Genomic DNA, 18,297 nt, shown 5'->3' on the forward strand with positions numbered 1-18,297 from the left:
CAACAGGGAGCCTATTCTCTCTCTCCCTCTGCCCTTCCTTTCTGTTTGTGCTTTCTTTCTGTCTCTCAAATAAATAAAATCTTTTTAATAAATAAATAAATAATATGACTTCTGGAAATCAGACCAGGGAGAGAAGAAATGCCTGTTACTAAGGGAGAGTTGGGAGAGACGTTTGGTAGTAGGGGAAGGAGTACGCTCTGGTTACTGCAGGAAAGTAGAAAAGGACCCCTTCCCCCCCTGCAGAATCAGGTTCTCTTGACTGTTAGTGGAAAGCTATGAAAAAACTAGTTCAGCTCTACCCAAAGACAGAGTAGGACTAACGGAGATCTCTTGGGATCTAAAATATAGTTTTTCAGTGGGGTGTCTATGGGTGAAATGGGTAGAATCTTAAGAATTGCTTTAACAGCCACAGTTTAGGAATTGGTCCCATTCTAACATTTTATTATGAAAATAATAAAAAGTGTCAAACATAACAGTAAAGTTGAAAGAATTATACAATGAACACCCACCATCTGGATTCTAGCTTTATCATATTCCTGAGCTTGATATATCACATATATATCTATCTGTCCATCCCTCAAGGTAATGGTTTTAAATAATGTTCTCCATTCACCCAACCATTATTATTTATGTAATAAACATTACTGACTATGTGCCAGGTACTAGGACTATGAAAGGAATGTGACAAGGTCCTTGTCCTCAAAGGGAGCACAGTTTATTGGGAGTGGCAGCAAATAATTTTCACAATATGGGCACTCCTCTAACAAGACAGAAAGAATTTACTGTGAGTACACCGAGGAGGACATAAGCAGCAGAGGCTCATGGAGAAGGCAAGCTTGAGTGTGGCACTGGAAGGTATGAAACAATTTGCTAAGAAGACATGGAGGTCTGGGTGTTCCTAGCTGAGGAAGAGTATGTGCAGTTATGGGGCATGGGGGTAGCTCAGTATGGGTGCAGTGGGTTGGCAGATGGGCAGGCAGTGGAGATGTGGCAACAAAGAGAGAGACAGGGACTTGGTTTTGAGGGTCCTACATACTGTGGAAGCTAGTTAAGACTCTATCTACAAGTTCTAGAGAACAAGTGAGGGAAATTGAGGAGCGATAAGCTTGGGTTGGCAGAAGTGGAAGGGGCAGTGGGAGGTCAACCTTGTGTGGAAGAAGAGTCCAGTCTTGCGATGAAGAAGGCTTGAACTAAGGCAGGTGTAGTAGAAATCAGAAGGAGAATAATGAATGGGAAAAAAGTATAAAATGGAAAAGAGAATAAAAAGAACCTGATGAACAGTCAGACATGGGGATGAGAGATTTGGAAGTATCCAGGAAGACTCCCATTTAGATTTTGGTTACTAAATGCGGAATTTAGGAATAAATCATGATAAAGAATTTAGGAATCTATAAGGAAGTTAAACACATTCATCCCCAAAAGCCGTAATAAAATAATGGAATTTGAATAAGATTTAAAAAAAAAATAAAAATAAACAATAGAAAGAGATAGAAGAAATGGAAGGAGGTTAAGACAATAAAGAATAATAGGAGAATGAAACTAAAAAGTGGAGCATCAAGATATCACAAATAATAACTAGTAAGAGGGAAATAGAAGGAGGGAAATACAATTTGCCTTGTTCAACATCTGCTTTAGTTTTTAATTCTTGAAAGCCTTCTGTGAAGGGGTATAGCATTATAGGCTTGATTTTGACAGACCACCAGCATGAAGGTAACTCTACGCTGCCACCAAGAATGACTTATAAGACATACTGGGTATTACTGCATCTAAAGTACTACTCAAAGTAATTTTTAAAAGTACATCTGGCAGCTGGGACTATCCTACTCAAGCTTACCTGAAATTCTATACTGAATGCCATTTTATTTATCTTTATGCAGTTTCAGGTTCCCTTGTAGTTTAAATGGTGAGTCTTTTCAGCCTCTCAATAGCACAGGCCTCTCTGTCATCTAGCATTTATTGCTGCCAGGTAATAATTCCTGGTGTGCCATAAGCTGGTAATCAACCCAGGAAAGGTGTGGTTAATGTGCATTGCTTTACCAGCTCAGGCTGTCTAACAGTGGCTTTGCTGTTCAAAGTTGTTCAAATGAACAACTCAGAGAAAGCCTGAACAGCTCCAGAAATCTCATCAGACCCCTAGAACAAAACAGCTCTGGATTTGAGATTTAAAGTGGCATCTGATGTGTTAAAACCAGGGAAAGAGGGACGCCTGGGTGGCTCAGTGGGTTAAGCCTCTGCCTTCAGTTCAGGTCATGATCTCAAGGTCCTGGGATCAAGCCCCACATTGGGTTCTCTGCTCAGCGGGGAACCTGCTTCCCCCCTCTCTGTGAAACAGGTTGTCTCATCTTATCATTCAACTCTACCAAAATCCAGATTACCAGTGAGACCCACTCTAGCATACCTGGCAGGTTACTTCAGATTCTAATAATGGGTCTAGTTCACATTGTGGGGCATAGGGGTTGGCTTTCAGCCCTTGATATACTCCCAAGTGTCCTTGAGAAGAATTAAGGAATACTCCATAAATTGTTCTCCCTACTAGAAATATCTGGCCTTGAATAAAGTGATATTTTATTTTCAGGGAGAGGTGGGATATAAAAAAGAAGAGACTAGTTAGGTCCACAAAATATTTCCTAGAAACCTCATGCTAGGACCTCTTAGTCTTCCCATAGCCTCACAAGAGAAAAGGTAGAATGAGTGTGTTATCTTTCTCTTCCAGGACAGTACTTAGCTGGTACATGATGATGGTAGAAGAGAAAAATCAAGCTCCTTCATCTTAAAATCCTTGACCCTGCTGACTTAGATTCCACTACTTAAAAAGCAGTATATAAGTGTATCTGTATGAAGAAAATGATAGTGAAGACCAAACCTTCCAAATAGATTAATTAAAAAGTAATTATATTGCAAAAATATTCTACCTAAACGATTCCTTTTTTTTTTTTAAGATTTTATTTGTTTATTTGACAGACAGATCACAAGTAAGCAGAGAAGCAGGCTGGGGGTGGGGCAGGGGGGGAGCAGGCTCCCTGCTGAGCAGAGAGCCCGATGCGTTGAGGGGCTCAATCCCAGGACCCTGGGATCATGATCAGAGCCAAAGGCAGAGGCTTTAACCCACTGAGCCACCCAGGCGTCCCTAAAGGGGACCTTTTAATAAGTCTCCTACTATAATAGTTTATTTACAGATTATGTTTTACTTAGGTATACAGAAGCTTTTGGTTATTAGATATTTTAGAGATTATCTAGAAATAGATGCCTACTGAAGATCATTCAGAAACCAAAACAGAACATTTATTATTATTTTGATTTCAGCAAGAAACTGTGGTTTAATTATGCAGAGCTTTTCCAGAATGGTTTTTATCACAAATAGTAAGCTGTACTGTGTATTAATTCAAGGGTGAGAAGATTTTTTTAAGTTATTTAAATTCCAGTTAGTTAACATAAAGTGTAATATTAATTTCAGGTATAGAATTGAGTGATTTGTCACTTACATTGTTTCTTTTTTTTTTTTTTAAGATTTTATTTATTTGACAGAGAGAGAGCCAGCAAGAGCAGGAACACAAGCAGAGGGAGTGGGAGAGGGAGAAGCAGGCTTCCCACTGAGCAGGGAGCCTGATGCCAGGCTTGATCCCAGGACCCTGGGATTATGACCTGAGCTGAAGGCAGATGCTAACGGCTGAGCCACCTAGGCGCCCCACATTATTTCATATTTTTAATGGCTTTGAGAATGAAGCAGGCTAGTAAGTTTTATAATTAAGCCTTCTTGACTATATCAGCAGAATGTCAATGAGTCAATTCAAGAGCTCAACAAGTCGATCCTCTCTAGGTAAGCTAAAAAGTAGCAGATGGGCTGAATGGCCCAGTATAATTTAAAACTTTTCCGAATATAGTTAAGATTACATTCAGCTTTCTGTAATAGTGGGAATTTAAAACTTCTTGGTGTGTCTCAAATCACCTTTCACTTATGTCATTTTACATAATTGAAGGAGGAGGATAAAGCTGAAGAAAAGTGTTTAGGCTATTTCAAATACCTGTTAAAAAAAAACCTACTCATTTTCTAGTCACCTGACTGACTTAGTCAATGGAACATGCAGCTCTTGATCTTGGGGTTATGAGTTTGAGCCCCCTACCGGGTGTAGGTTATTTTTTTTTAATTCCCCTTTTTAAAGGTGGCAAAGCAAATTTTCTGGTGATGATCCCACCAAGGGTTGACTCATGACGTTTGGTATCTGCCAAGAATACAGAAGTCTTAACAGGCAGAAAACTTTTTGTAGTTCCATGCCACCAAGAATGCTGCCAAAACCGAGGGATCCAAGCCCCAGCTCTTAGACTGACTAGCTGTGTGACCAGCCTAGTTTTCCTAATGTTTGTGAGTTTCAGTTTTACCATCTCTGTAAATCTGATGTCTTATATACATCAAAGGATTAGATATATAAGTATGTAAAATCGCCAGGCAATTCATGGCACATAGGAGGCACTTAATAAATTGTTTTTAATGTGATCGTTACTGTATCAAACTCTTATGACATTAAAAGGCAGAGAATAAAAGACCAGTCATGGTTGACCTTTTCTGGTAAATGGATTTCCATAGAAATAGATTGAGTCTCCCTGTCTGTGCAGTCTCTAGAAGGCAAAACCAAGAAGTAGGAATGGGGTCTTCCTCAGGGATCTTCCTTTGCGCATCAAAGCTACATGTCCTCAGGCAGCCCCAAGGTCTTCATTTTAATGTCTCATCAAAGCCTATTGTCCCCGTCTTGGCATTCTCAACCCTGGCTTCTCCCCCATCCTCTCTCCACCCTATACCATTATGATTTACCTGCTCTCTGTTTGATATATTTTGTTAATTTGCTCACGCATGCTAATGTGTAACCCTCCCTGAGAGCCTAGGTACATTATGTTAGGGATCCCAGAGACATTATACACAATGGTTGATCTCAGAGGCAGATGTGTTAGTGGTAATAACGAGAGCTAAGGGACTGAGTGATTCCTCTGTGCCAGGTGCCAGGGGAGAGGGTTGAGGAACGGGGGACATGCTCTTTGTAAGCACTATGTCATGTGTGCCTCACTTTACCACATCCTATGAGTAGGTCTTGTCACAGGTCTCTACTTCACAGATGAAGAAACTGAGGCTCAAAGAGATAAAGGAACTTGGCCCAGGACAATCAAATAAGGGAGGAAGTAGCTCCAGAATTCACTCCCAGGGCTCACTCCAGATCTGCCACACCATACCACTGTGTTATAGTGCTGGGGCAGGCACATTGCCTGTGTTCTTCAGGCGTGCCTGCCTCTCTAAGCTTGATCCTGCTCCCAAGGCCCAAATGACTTCCTGCTTTCAGTCAAGCTGGTTGGGATCAACTTAGTCGACAACTAACTTGAGAGGGGTATTGAAAAGTTCAGAGAGGGACAACCTGGCTGCTGGCTTCCAGCCTACCCCGAGGCTAGACACTGCTTGTGGCCAAAGGACTGTGCTCTGGGCCTCTGCATGATGAGTAGAGTCCTCTCATTTCAGCATGAAGCTGAATCTCAAGTTATGTATATTTGTAATGGCCTGGATGGGTGGATGGTGGGGTAATTGGAGGGAGGAACAACTTATGAATATTTTATTCATTAGTTATTATCTGTCAAAGAATTGGATTGCAAGGTCTAAATCTAAAAGAAAAATCTATGTATTTGCTTGTATTTTGCTCATCTCAGTATTTTCCTAGACTAGCAGCAACTCTTCCAAAAATGGAATAATGAATCTCCCAATAAAACTGAACCCCAGAAAATACTGACTTAGGTCAATAGGACAGCCTTTTCTCAGTAGTAATCTAAATAATGCGCCAGCAGTAATCTATATATTACTGTCATCAGGTGATACGAAATAATAACTAATAGTGGTAGTAATGGTTGTAATTCAATGTCTTGTATTTATCAAGTGCTGACAAACTGTGTATGCACTGCTCCAGGTGGCATCATAGGATAGATGTGTTATGTGTGGAAGTAAGAGCTCTCATCATCCCTGTTTACATAGAGGGAAACTCAGGCACAGAGAGGCTGTTTGTTCAGAGGCATAAAGTCAGTAAATGAGAAAACTAGGATTAAACCAGGGCACCCTGGCTTCTCATTTTATTTCCTTAAAGCAACCAGTCCTCCTCTCTCTGTTGTTTCTCAACTAAATGATCTTTATATTTTGGCTAAAATTTATTTTGTACTTGATGCGATCCCATTAAGCCCGCTGCCAACTTGGGGGGGGTGGTCTCTGCTGGCAGGCTGCCTCATTAGGATGGTGATTTTTTTTTTTTATATTTTATTTATTTATTTGACAGAGAGAGAGATCACAAGTAGGCAGAGAGGCAGGCAGAGGGGGAAGCAGGCTCCCTGCTGAGCAGAGAGCCCAATTCGGGGCTTGATCCCGGGAACGTGGGATCGTGACCTGAACCGAAGGCAGAGGCTTAACCCACTGAGCCACCCAGGAGCCCCAGGATGGTGATTTAGAATTAAAGATGAATGATACTGTGTTGGCTTTTCTCATTTTTTTTTTTTTTAAGATTTTACTTATTTGACAGACAGAGATCACAAGTAGGCTGAAAGGCAGGCAGAGAGAGAGAGAGGCGGAAATAGGCTCCCTGCTGAGCAGAGAGCCCGGTGTGGGGCTCGATCCCAGGACCCTGGTATCATGACCTGAGCCGAAGGCAGAGGCTTTAACCCACTGAGCCACCGAGGCGCCCCGACTTTTCCCATTTTTTAAAAAAAGATTTTATTTATTTATTTATTTATTTATTTGAGAAAGAAAGAGAGAGAGAGAAAGCACAGAGGGAAAATGTGAAAGAGAAGCAGACTCCCTGCTGAGCAGAGAGCCTGGTGCAGGACTCGGTCCCAGGCCCCTGGGATCAAAGCAGATGCTTAACCTGCTGAACCACCCAGGAGCCCTTCTCATCATTTTAATAACTGCATTACCTTGACAATATATTCCTTTTGGTAACATGGATAAAAATTCCCCCCACCACCATGAAAATATTCTTAGTCTATACCTGTTTTGGTTACTTTTTACTGGTCATGACAGGAAAAGGAAGAAAAAATTGCCAAGTGACCTTCAAATTAAAATATGTGGAGATCTTTTTGCCTCATATTCATACTTGATTCATAAAATATCATCTGATTTCTTTTTTTAGTACAACGTTTAAAGAAAATTTTCTTCTCTCTCTGCCCTTCTTTCAGCCAAAACTTACATTTACTGAGAATCCTAGTGCGGAAAGTTTCTATTCAAATTTCTAACTTTTACTCTCTTTGTAAGTCAAATTGTGAGTAAAGAAGTTCAATGGTGACAGCGTTTATATTCACAGAAGACTAAGGGTTCCCATTTAAAATTTAAGTGTTTCACTGGAATGTGAGATCAATAAAATTGTTACCTTACTTCTCAATAATAATGGAAAACTTTCCCATTCCTTCGCATATAATTCTTCAAGTTTATCATATATGCCTTCTGAAGTTCTCTTAGAACTTCACTGGATTTCTGAAGCCAGGAAAAAAAAACTTGCAAATAACCCAGCAAGCAACAATGACAAAACTGTCCTGTTACACTGAACTTCACCCAGGGTTCTGCCTGATTCTAATTACCTTCAGCAGTTTACCCAGGATGCCTCAGTATAACCACCTGGAAAAATGAGGGTGGAACTTTGATTCTGGGAGGCATATGGAAATTTAATTACTAGGTTTACAAAGTATTTTAAAATCCCCAGATAAAAGTGACCAGAAGACTAGAGAAGAATATCATTATTAGAAGTAGTGGGGTCATGTGGTGGTGAGAGGGGTGCTGAGGATCAAAGACTGGTGTGCCTGTCTCTACACTGGCCCCTTCGCCCCATCTTCTGCAACCAGCTTCAAGGGTAGATGGAGAAAGAATCATTTATTCACCTTCTGGCTGCAAGAACTGCAGACCTCAACTGTGGCAATTCTAGCACTGAGGAGAAAATACACATAGGAAAAAAGAAGGCCATGTCTCACTTCCAAATTAAAAAAAGACATTTCTACATGTTTCCATAACCCACAGACTGCTGCCATTTGAGGCCAACCCCTCAAAGTTTTCCTCTTTGTCTAGTGTAGTTGCTGAATCTAGGCCACTGTCAGCAATCCTTTTCATTCACCCAGGCCCATCCCCACGCCTCACAGATGCAGAGATTCTCTTGAGACATGTGTACTTTGGTATCAAACAATGAAACTCATGTTTGATTTTGGATAACCTTGCACTGCCGAATAAAATAACCCTTGAGAAAGAAGCAATAAAAGCGCTGTAAGAAAAATGACTCATGTTTCCAAGCTGTCTAAAGTGATCACTTATCCCAACAAATGGTAATTCTTTCAAGACACAGTGGGCATGCACCATACTTATAAAAGTCTGGGAGAAAAGCCTTGCAATCTTTTTTTTTTTTAATTGTGTTAAAATCTATCAAAAGAATGTTTCTGGTAGGCTGTACCAGACAGGGTATGCTTAAAAACAAAAACAAAAACCACATGGATGTGGAAGCCAAGGTGGATTGGTGCAAGGGGGACCTGACCAAACACACAGTCCCATTGGCTTGTTTATGCACTTGTTTATGTGCCTCTAATTGTTTTCCATTTTCTGCCCCCATTCGTTAGAGTGCAAAGATGTGAACAAAGTGGCTTATTGCCCACTGGTGCTGAAGTTCAAGTTCTGTAGTCGAGCATACTTCAGACAGATGTGTTGTAAGACCTGCCAAGGACACTGACCCACGGAAAGCCAGAGAGAGCGTCTTGTCATTTCATCGTGGAAATGCGTCCATCAAGGAGAGCCACCCAGAGGAAGAGGATTGATGTCCTTGCAAATGCATTACCCTGTGGAAAACGTAACCACTGGTCAGCCCTAGCTGACAGGATTTCAATATTATTTTAACTTCTGTGAAGTGGGATTTATTGATCCAAAGTGCTGGACACAGTATTAAGGAGGGAATGCCAGATCGGAGAGATCCAAACAACACAGGGAGACTTGCTTACTATGAAACGTCTGTGTTCTTTCGAGTAAATCCAATAGCCTGTTTACCTCCTTGGACCATTAAGATAATTTTTATTATGGACTTAGCAATGACACTGAATCCATTTGTATTTAAAACTGTTTAAAATGTAGCTGTTATGACTTGGTCAACTATGGAAGTAAAAGAAGATTCAGAAATCTTAAGTCATAGCTTAAAAATATTTACTATACTTTATCTCACTACAACAGCACCACAACTGAAATTCTAAAATGGGCTTTTAACTGTAATTTAAGGAGCAATTATAAATCAAAAGTAATGAAAGTTCGTATGATTTTTCTTCATTCCACTTAATTTCCTTAGGAATAACCCCCCTGTTCTGAACACTGCTGTGAGCCATATATAAACTATATTAAACCGAACAACAGTGAAGGAATTAGCTGAAGGCAGTGCATCAGTTACTGCAGCTGTGCGAGTCTATAAATCCTGTGCTAAAAGACTGTGGCCAACTTGCCATTGTGCAAGTGAAGCTGAGATTTCCATTAAAACTTTAAGAGAAAAACATTTCGATTTCATGCAGAAGCCAGACCAGGGGTATGGTAGAGACCGAAGAAACGGGCCCTTTGCTGCCATCACACAGGATGCCTCAGTTCTTCTTTGGGTCACCCCAACTCAATTGTGTTGACATCCTCACCGGCCACAGAACAGCTTCTGCCCTGTTGGACTGTTGCACGCGTGTTGAGCTTACTGAAATGATGCCGTGCAAAAGATAGACTGGCTCAGTAACAACCAGGCAGACCCTTTTGCTGACAATTGTGATGGGTTCCAGATGTCCCTTCTTTGATATGGCAGAAGGGCATTTATTTATATGAAAGCAAGTGTGTGTGTGTGCGGGCGCTTTTGAGTGTGTGGGTTAGATGAGTGTGCTTGCACATAAATGTGCTATTTCTGTGAGTTTTAAAGTAGGCAAGGGATAACAACCAAAGAAGAAAAACTCATGAAGCCTAAAGATCATAAAGCATAATTTTAATAGTCACTCAACCAACTATTTTGTATTTTTTATGGATACTCTGAATGGCAATCAAATGTGAAACCAAGTTTCTTGGGCAAGTCAAATTCTAGAATCAAATCCAGAATCCTAAATTAAATCGGCTAGCTCATATTTTCCCTATCCACAAGTAATTTCGTGTCATGGCCATCAAAATCTTCAATGGTGGGATTAAAAGAAAAGGGAAAAAAAGAGGGTACTTATTTGTATTTTGTACTTGAACACTTGTAGCTTGCAGCAGGTTCTTGATGAATGTGCTTTGTATCCTACAGGTGTGTACACCGTGCTACACCGACACCTCAAACTCCAACCAAATGGCTACTTTGTAAAGATACTCCTTGCAGTTAAAGAGTATGTTTGACTTAAACCCGTCACTGTGTGTGCTCAAACTACATGTCAGGTGTATAAGCTACGCCGTGACCTAAGGTAGAGGTTAGTTTTTTTGTTTTTGTTTTTGTTTTTGGTTTTTTTTTTGTTTTTTTTTTTTTTTCAGAAAGGAAAAGAGACTCACAGACTTCAAAAACCAACCTAAACTTCAGATTTGCTATGGACAGTCAGCACGGGATGTTCTGCACACTCAGTCGTGGTCATCCCTATTTTCTCGCCTGCTTTCTCTCTCAACACCATAGCTCACGTCCCTGAGCTTGCCAGAGAAAGCTACTGACGATACACAACAATTGCCAGGGCCCCTCTGTATACTGCCCTGAAAAGACGAGCCAAAGCACCATCTATTCAGTGAAGGGGAGGCAGCCCATGAGCAGCATGGCCCCAGCACTGAATTCCCTCCGTCCCTTGCAAAGAGCAGTTAACTTGGTGCTAATGTGTCCTGGTGAAGTAAATAAAAGATGAGTACTTTTTGTGGCATTTTAGGCATAGGTTTCCTGTCAGGATCTGTTTTTCCCCAACATAAATATCAGCTCATGTTTGTATTCCAAAAAGATTTCTTACATTACTGACTTAAGTCTATTCTACACCTCACCTGGAAACTAACGTTGTGAGGACCGTTGCCCTGGGCTCCCTTGACTAACGTTAGAAGAGGGGACAGCTAGTGTTCCCTCAGGAGTGTGCACCAGCCTCAAGGCCAGGAGCAGAGGGCTTCCAGGCGCAGCATCAGATTACTCCGCTAGAAGGAACCAAGCACAGCATGTAACAGGACTAAACCTGAGTGGGGATACAAATCGTATTCTACAGCACATCACAATACCGCTGCTAACTGTGCAGTCAACCACATGGCTACGTGATATGCTCTCTTCCTAAATAATAGCAATAGGATTGTCAGTGGAGGCTGAGCCACCATGGCAGTCCCTCCAAAGTACTGTGCTATGTGGACTACTTAGGGAGTCCCAAGGAAACTGGTACCCCATGACTGAGAGCAGTATCTGCCACTGGCAAAAAGTCCTGCCAAAAAAGGAAAGGTAAATATACCCAACTGATTAAAGCCCTTAAGATACATATGACTCCCCAAACAGTCCATTTCATTAGGAATTTTTTGGAGTGAATGTCACATAGGCATCCTTAATAATACAGAATGAAATTACCTTTGTATTATTGTGATTAGTTGTTGCTTATTATTTTATACTCAGTATTAATGTGGTACACTGTTACTTTTTTTTTGCTCTTGTAAATTATATTCTAATTTATTGCCATGTTTCCTAACACTTGTCCTACATTCATTCTCCTGCTTGTAATGAAAATGAGAAAATCATTGTAACACTTGATGGAGTGAAATTCCACACCAGGCACAGATTTTTTTTTTTTTAACATAGATAATTTAGTAAAAATAAAAATTCAGCTTGTAAGAATGATTCAGATGAAAGTTGTCTATTCCCTGAAAAGCTGGTGTTAAACTTGCAGTAGGAGGAATCTATCCTTTGGATACCACACTACACTACCCAAATTATCCAGGTAGTATCCAGGATTGAGATAATTTGTTGTATCCTTATTACCCTCCTCAAAGATTGCATTTATTTTTATTTCAGTACTATTAAATATAAGGACTTTGGGTATTTCTGGTGGATCTTTATCCCCAGAGGCCACTAGTCAGCTATTCTAACCCTGGAAAGGAAGACCTGATTGACCCATGACTCTTTTGCCTCCCTCTTTCTTTTGCTTTCCATGTAAATTCTTTAGCATAGAAGAGGTTGCAAGATATTTCATTGTGGAAAAGGTGCTGGACAAAAGTATTGACACTTGAAGAAGGATCTTTCTACTTAAATTCAATAGGGAGCATAGGAACATGAGGGACATAATTTTCCACCTTCAGACATTTCCTCTGAGGCTAAACTAATGAATGGTTCAGCCACTGCTGAGCTGGCGTATACTGTCACATGCAAAGGTAACTCAGCAATTTTTAAAACTCATCAACTAAAATGAAGGTAACCCTCCTGCATGTTTAGCTATTTGAGTATGTTCATAATGACAATTTCATCAATTACATAAGAAGATGTGGAACTCCCAGGCAGGTTGTGCTTCATTCTGCTTACCTCTGTATCCACCCGCACACACATTCAACCTGATACACTAGAAGAAATCAGGTGCGATGATTAAATAGTCTTGGAGAGTATTTCTTCAGGGTCATTCTAGGAGTCAAAAGGGGCTGGAGTATTATGAAGTCTCAGTGAATGAGAAGACTGTGGGACCAGCTGTATCATCTTCACACTGGATTTGCAAAGGGTAGTTCTGCTAGAGGTTGGGAAGGGGGAAATAATGAGAAATAAGGTTTGCCTTAGCTTAGATTCCTCAGATGCGAGTCTGTTTATTTACAGTTGTTTTTAAGCTTCCAGTTAACTGTTTTCTCCCTTTGAAATATCTAAAGGGTACTTTCCTACTTAGGGCCCTGATCCAAGGACAATCCACCCTTGTGGAGATCTCTGCCACTCTCCAAAGAGCACTAGGATCATCCTTAAGCGTTTATGCTCCAAAAGGCCAGGTGACATTTCTTTTTCAGGTGAATTAGGAAGAAAGTTGGTTATTGATCTTTGTAACAAAAATGTGTGAATTGGTGTGACTAGGATAATATTCATTACTTTTAAAAGAAAGGGGGAAAATGTAATTCAGGGAGGAAAAAAAAAAAGTCACAGTCCAGGAGGCCTGGAAAATTCTAAATAAGTGGTTGCAAGAAAGAGAAAAGATTAGTCCCTGAATGAAAAAGTGACAGATAAGCTGTGTTTGGAATTCTGTCACATTCATATCATCAGAATGTGTGGAATAAACTAACATGTTTTCAAAAAGAACAGCTGTTCACAATGGCTTTGTACCTCAGACTTGAAAACCCCAAACTGTGACTTGAAAGGAAAATGGTCTTCCATCTTTTTCTCAGAGGGTTATTTCTAGCATTCTTTGTCCCTCGTTTCATCCACAGATAGTATCTGAGGCCCGAAATCAAACTGTAGTTTGAGGGCTGGCTCCACTCTGTGGGGAACCAAGGTTATGTTTGTATTGTCTCTTGGTTGATGATTTCTATTAGCCCACTGAAGGTCTTGAGCTGCATAGATGATGAAAGACAATTTCCAGGGCAATATCTATCTATACTGGAATAACACTGTGCAGTCACACAAGGGTAATAGTACCTGATGTCCAGAGTTCAGGGGTTAGGGAGGCTGAATATTCCCATTCACCTCAGGGCACAGAACGTGGTGCCTGACCGGTCAAGATTTCATTGTTCTAGTCTTTAAGTTTTGTGAAATTCAATCCAGAGATCTGATCTTGGACCTTGGCTTGGATACATTACCTTAGAGATGTTTCACATCAGAGGGGCAAGTTATCCCACCAGCTACGGGCGTCCCAGAAGTCAGACTACCTTCTTCAGGTTAAAGGCTTCACAGTAGAGGTTTCTCCTAGCTGAAGGCGAGAGCAATTCTTGGAAAGGCCTGATCTGTGCCCCCCACAAGGGCTTTTGTGCATAGCAGGCTACTTTATGGGCCCGGGCAATAATTGTGAGATGAGTCCTTTGAAATCCCAAGCAAAGATGCCAGCAGGAAGTTCTAGCCCAGAGCCAATCCAGACCAGGTATGGCCTCTTTGTGTCTAGAGAGTGGCATGAACCATGGTCATTCATTTATACTACCAATATTTGCTGAGTACCTGTTGTACACATGTTCTATGCTCGGCACATAACATATGTCCTTTCACTGGATGGGTTACAACAAAACTATGAGGACAATACTGTTAATCCCTAGTTACAAATTCCAAAACTGAGGCTTGGAGAGGTTGAGTAAGTTGTCAAGGGTCACAGAACCAGTGAGGCAAGTGTTACATCTTGGCACATGGCAGGTTGCTGCCTGGTCTATATCTGGGACTGGGAAATTTGGAAGGATGCTCCTCTACCAGAGAGAAAGTGACTCACCAAACCAAAGGAAACGGGTTCTTTTTCCTGGGAAGCAGTGGGCCTGAGGCCTTGGGTGGGACTTCAAGGGTCAGGAAAGGGTGAACTTAGGGTTCCTGTCTCTGTAGGTAGTGATGTTCCCTATGAAAATTCCTATGTCTGGTGATAAAATTATACATGGGGACCCAAAGTGGTTTCTAAGCATGTAGTTAGAGTTCATGGGAAGAGGAGGAAAATGATGGTCAGAGATATTCAAGGGTGGATGGTGTCTGCAATGGCAATTAGCAGCCAAATACAAGAGAAAGCTCTCACCTCCCCTGAAATGTCCTGTTTTGAATCACAGAGCCTGTTCCTGTCTGACAGCCCCCCACACCATTTCCAGACATGCCAGATGGCCTCACTGACCTATTTCAACACAACTGGAGCAGAATGATTCCTGTGTTGGCTTCGGGTAAGTTTCAAGAAAGGTGGGTTTCTCTGTTTCAGTCAGAGCTAGACCATCAGGTTGCTGCCAGCAAACAAATTCCTTGACCTTCTGCGGTGGGTCTACAGAGTGGAACCAGGTGTTCTTTCAGCCCATGCCAGAATGTACTGGCCGCCCAACTGGCCACCTGCCTCCACCCCACCGACTGGGCTTTGGCTGGCCTTCTACCAAACAGCTGTGCTGGGAGCCACAGGTGGCCGCCCACGCTTGTGCCCAGGCCAGCAGCTGCACTGGCCTGAATCAGCCTGGCGAGATGGACCTCATGTGCCTCTGCCCCTCTGCCCCAACTCCTGAGGAGAAGGAAAACTAAAGCTTCAGTACACTAAGAAATGTTTTTGTGGTCGAAAGACAATCACAACACTTACTGTTCTCTTCCCATCATCAATTTGGGTGTTTTGTTTTTAATGATTCAAATGAATCTGATGTAAATGATTAGACATTAAGCTCCTGTTTTAGAGGGGGTATAGTTTTGTAAATATAAAAATCGCCTGGTACTGTGTATCTAAATATAAAAACAAAGGAGGACAACTCACCTTCAAAAAAATGTATCTGGGAAATTGTCCTAGATATCTAGATAATAACTACATAAAAGAATATTATCTGACTTACTGAAAAAACACCTACAAAAGTGGCTAAAATATGAGTTTGAATTAAAGGGGGTAGCAAAACTAGAAGATATTTCAGCCAAACTAACTGCAATAAGAAATAATATGATTCATTGTTTTAAACTTGAGAAAAAAACGCAAAGTTGAGAAATTAAATATTTTATTTTGAGATTAAAAAGAGAAAGTATATATTGAACTTTTAAAACAAGATAATAACTTAGAGCCACATATAGTTTTGAAGATTTTCTGAATGTAGGCTGGGCTAGGAAGATGTTATTACCTACTATGCTTAGGGTCCAACTTCCCACCAATGTGTCAGACTTGCTGGAGGGAAATAGTGGGAGACACACTTTTTTTTTTTAAGATTTTATTTATTTATTTGACAGACAGAGATCACAAGTAGGCAGAGAGGCAGGCAGAGAGAGAAGAGGAAGCAGGCTCCCCGCCGAACAGAGAGCCCGATGCGGGGCTCAATCCCAGGACCCTGGGATCATGACCTGAGCCGAAGGCAGAGGCTTTTAACCCACTGAGCCACCCAGGCGCCCTGAGACACACTTTTATTTCAACCCCCATCTGATCTCAACTGGAGAAACTACATGCACCAACCATTTCTCATGTCTGGCTTTTCTTTAAGTTTATTTATTTTTTCATATTTAAGTAATCTCTACACCTAACCTGGGGCTAGAATTAACGATCCCCAGATCAAGAACCATAAACTCTTTCAACGGAGCCAGCCTGGCGACCCTGACTTTTTTTTGGGGGGGGGGGGTATTTATTTATTTATTTATTTATTTATTTTTAAAATCAATGCATTAGAATTTAATACTCCAGATGAGAATTTTCTCCCTCAGAGTAATTACTGGAGATTACTTTGTATTCACCTTGAGAGTAAAATCATCATTCAAAACAGCTTTTAAATTGTTAAATCTCCCAGGGTAGAATCCATTTGCATTTTGCAAAAGCTGAAAACCAGATCTGGTGAGTAATCTACATATAATCATTTTGGCATGATTGGCATGATACTGTGCCTTACAAACTGACCCCAGGCGATACCACAAAAGGAGCTCCAAATACACTTTGAGTGACTATTTTAAAGGATTTCACTTGTTTGTATACAAAAGTGCTGGTGTTTTGTCTAAAAACTATAGGCATTGCTTTATAATCCAACTTAAAATGAACACTTCACTAAATGTTTTACTACTGCAAATTCTAAAATTAGCTGGAAAACTGGACCTAGGCATGTTATCTGTTAGGGAGAAGAAAGATCTCTGACCTCCCTGGAATGAGTAACCCTTCCATCCAGGAAGCCAAACCACTTCTCAGACCCTGAAGTTAGCAAACAGCTAGCCTTAGAGAATTCTCCTTCCTGGAGTCTCTGGAGAAAAAACAAAACAAAACAAAACAAAAACTGTCCTTCCACAGGGCTAATTAACCAAGGTCTGCCAGCAACCTTAATGAAGCTATGGCTGAGTGTGCAAGACTTGGAAATATGCCTCTTCATCACTGAGTCAGCATTCCTACAAATGTGCCCTGATTTACACAAATCTACGTGTGTTCCATTTGTGTAGCTTGAAACATTTCCCATTTGCTTAAATGATAATTGCGAGACAAACCTGAGAAATGATAATTTCAAGATTAACTGGCTGTGTTGGGCTAACAATCCAGTTTCCAGGGTCTTCCTCCTTGGCTTGTCTTCCTCCTATGGTTTTCAAAGAAATTGCTAATGATGTATAAACAGATACTTAAAACATATGGGGAGACCACCATCTTAAGGAATTCTGAGAGTATGGCTTTGGAAGAGGATAGCGGTTTTTAACTTTGAAGTGTGATTTTTCACTGTGGATTTTTTTTTTTTTTTTTTTTTTTTTTTTTACAAATCAGCTATTCATATATATCAAGACACAAATCAAAAAACCTTCCCAACCTTTTTGCTGGAACATGCCTTAAAATCCACAATTTTTAACCCCCCTCCCCAGAACCAAATCATTTTAAATTCATATCCTCTCTCCCTAAACAACTTTAAAAGGCCTTCTTGGGTGGCCAGGAATTCTTGTTTCTCAATATTAACAATGACAGCCATGTTGGAGTCCATTGTCACTATGAATCAAGAAAACTTCACTTTAAACATGTTTACATTTTCACCCCAAATAGTTTAACCAGGTTGGTCTTTTTTTGTCGACTTCATAATAATTTAATTGCTGATAATTGACTAGGAGAAAAACCCTGATAAAACAGAGAGATAAGGTCCTTTTAGGGAGTTCTAATGAAGAAAAGAATGAGCGATAATGTATTTATTCCATACAATGTCCTCTATAAGAGCAGAGGATGCGGAGGGATGCGAAGTGTTTCTTATGCTGCTGAAAATAATGTGATTTAATGTTCTTTACTTTAGGCAAGAAATTGCCAACTTTTGTTTGTTTCTTATTTATGTTGGAAAATTTCAAACCTATGTAAAATTAGAGACTCTAGTTTAAACGATGCCTCCTTCACTCAGCTTCCACAGTGATCAACATGTCCAATCTTGTTTCCATCTACTCTTCTCTACTGTGGCTTCTTTTAGCAGACATCATGTCATTTCATCTTTAAATACTTTGGAATCTATCTCTAGAAGATAAAGACTCTTTTAAAAAAATGACTAAGAACTGTAATAAGATATTTATATTTTCATCATCAAATTAACTTTGCTCAATACTGTCTTCAAACTTGGGGAAAGTAATCATACTTGGGTATACCACGGGTAATCATACTTGGGTATACCACGTCACATGCACCTATTATGGGCTCTATTCCAGGCAGGATTATAGGTGCATTCTGTCCCTTATCTTGTCATCCCATCATTATTAATTTTCTAGAGGAGGAAACAGGGTGAGAGGGTGC

The 18,297-nt window shown here is 40.6% G+C and overlaps 1 protein-coding gene and 1 long non-coding RNA gene across 5 annotated transcripts in view; both read left to right on the plus strand.

The window, feature by feature from the left end:
• Positions 1–10,180, plus strand: part of ADAMTS6 (ADAM metallopeptidase with thrombospondin type 1 motif 6) — a 289,783-nt gene extending 279,603 nt beyond the window's left edge. For all 4 annotated transcript variants that reach the window (XM_032849701.1, XM_032849711.1, XM_032849696.1 and 1 more), the window contains one exon: positions 8,611–10,180. In XM_032849701.1, the coding sequence (XP_032705592.1) occupies positions 8,611–8,720 (110 nt within the window). In that variant the 3' untranslated portion in view covers positions 8,721–10,180. The remainder of the gene's footprint in view (positions 1–8,610) is intronic.
• Positions 10,181–10,483: 303 nt separating this feature from the next.
• LOC116862468 lies at positions 10,484–15,270 on the plus strand. Its single transcript, XR_004381641.1, has 3 exons — positions 10,484–11,423; positions 12,841–12,937; positions 14,675–15,270. It is a non-coding gene; the product is annotated as an uncharacterized LOC116862468 (long non-coding RNA).
• The last annotated feature ends 3,027 nt before the right edge of the window (positions 15,271–18,297 follow it).

This window comes from Lontra canadensis, unplaced genomic scaffold, assembly GCF_010015895.1.
Source record: "Lontra canadensis isolate GAN:19392208 unplaced genomic scaffold, GSC_riverotter_1.0 scaffold4, whole genome shotgun sequence".
In the NCBI taxonomy this organism is placed as follows: Eukaryota; Metazoa; Chordata; class Mammalia; order Carnivora; family Mustelidae; genus Lontra; species Lontra canadensis.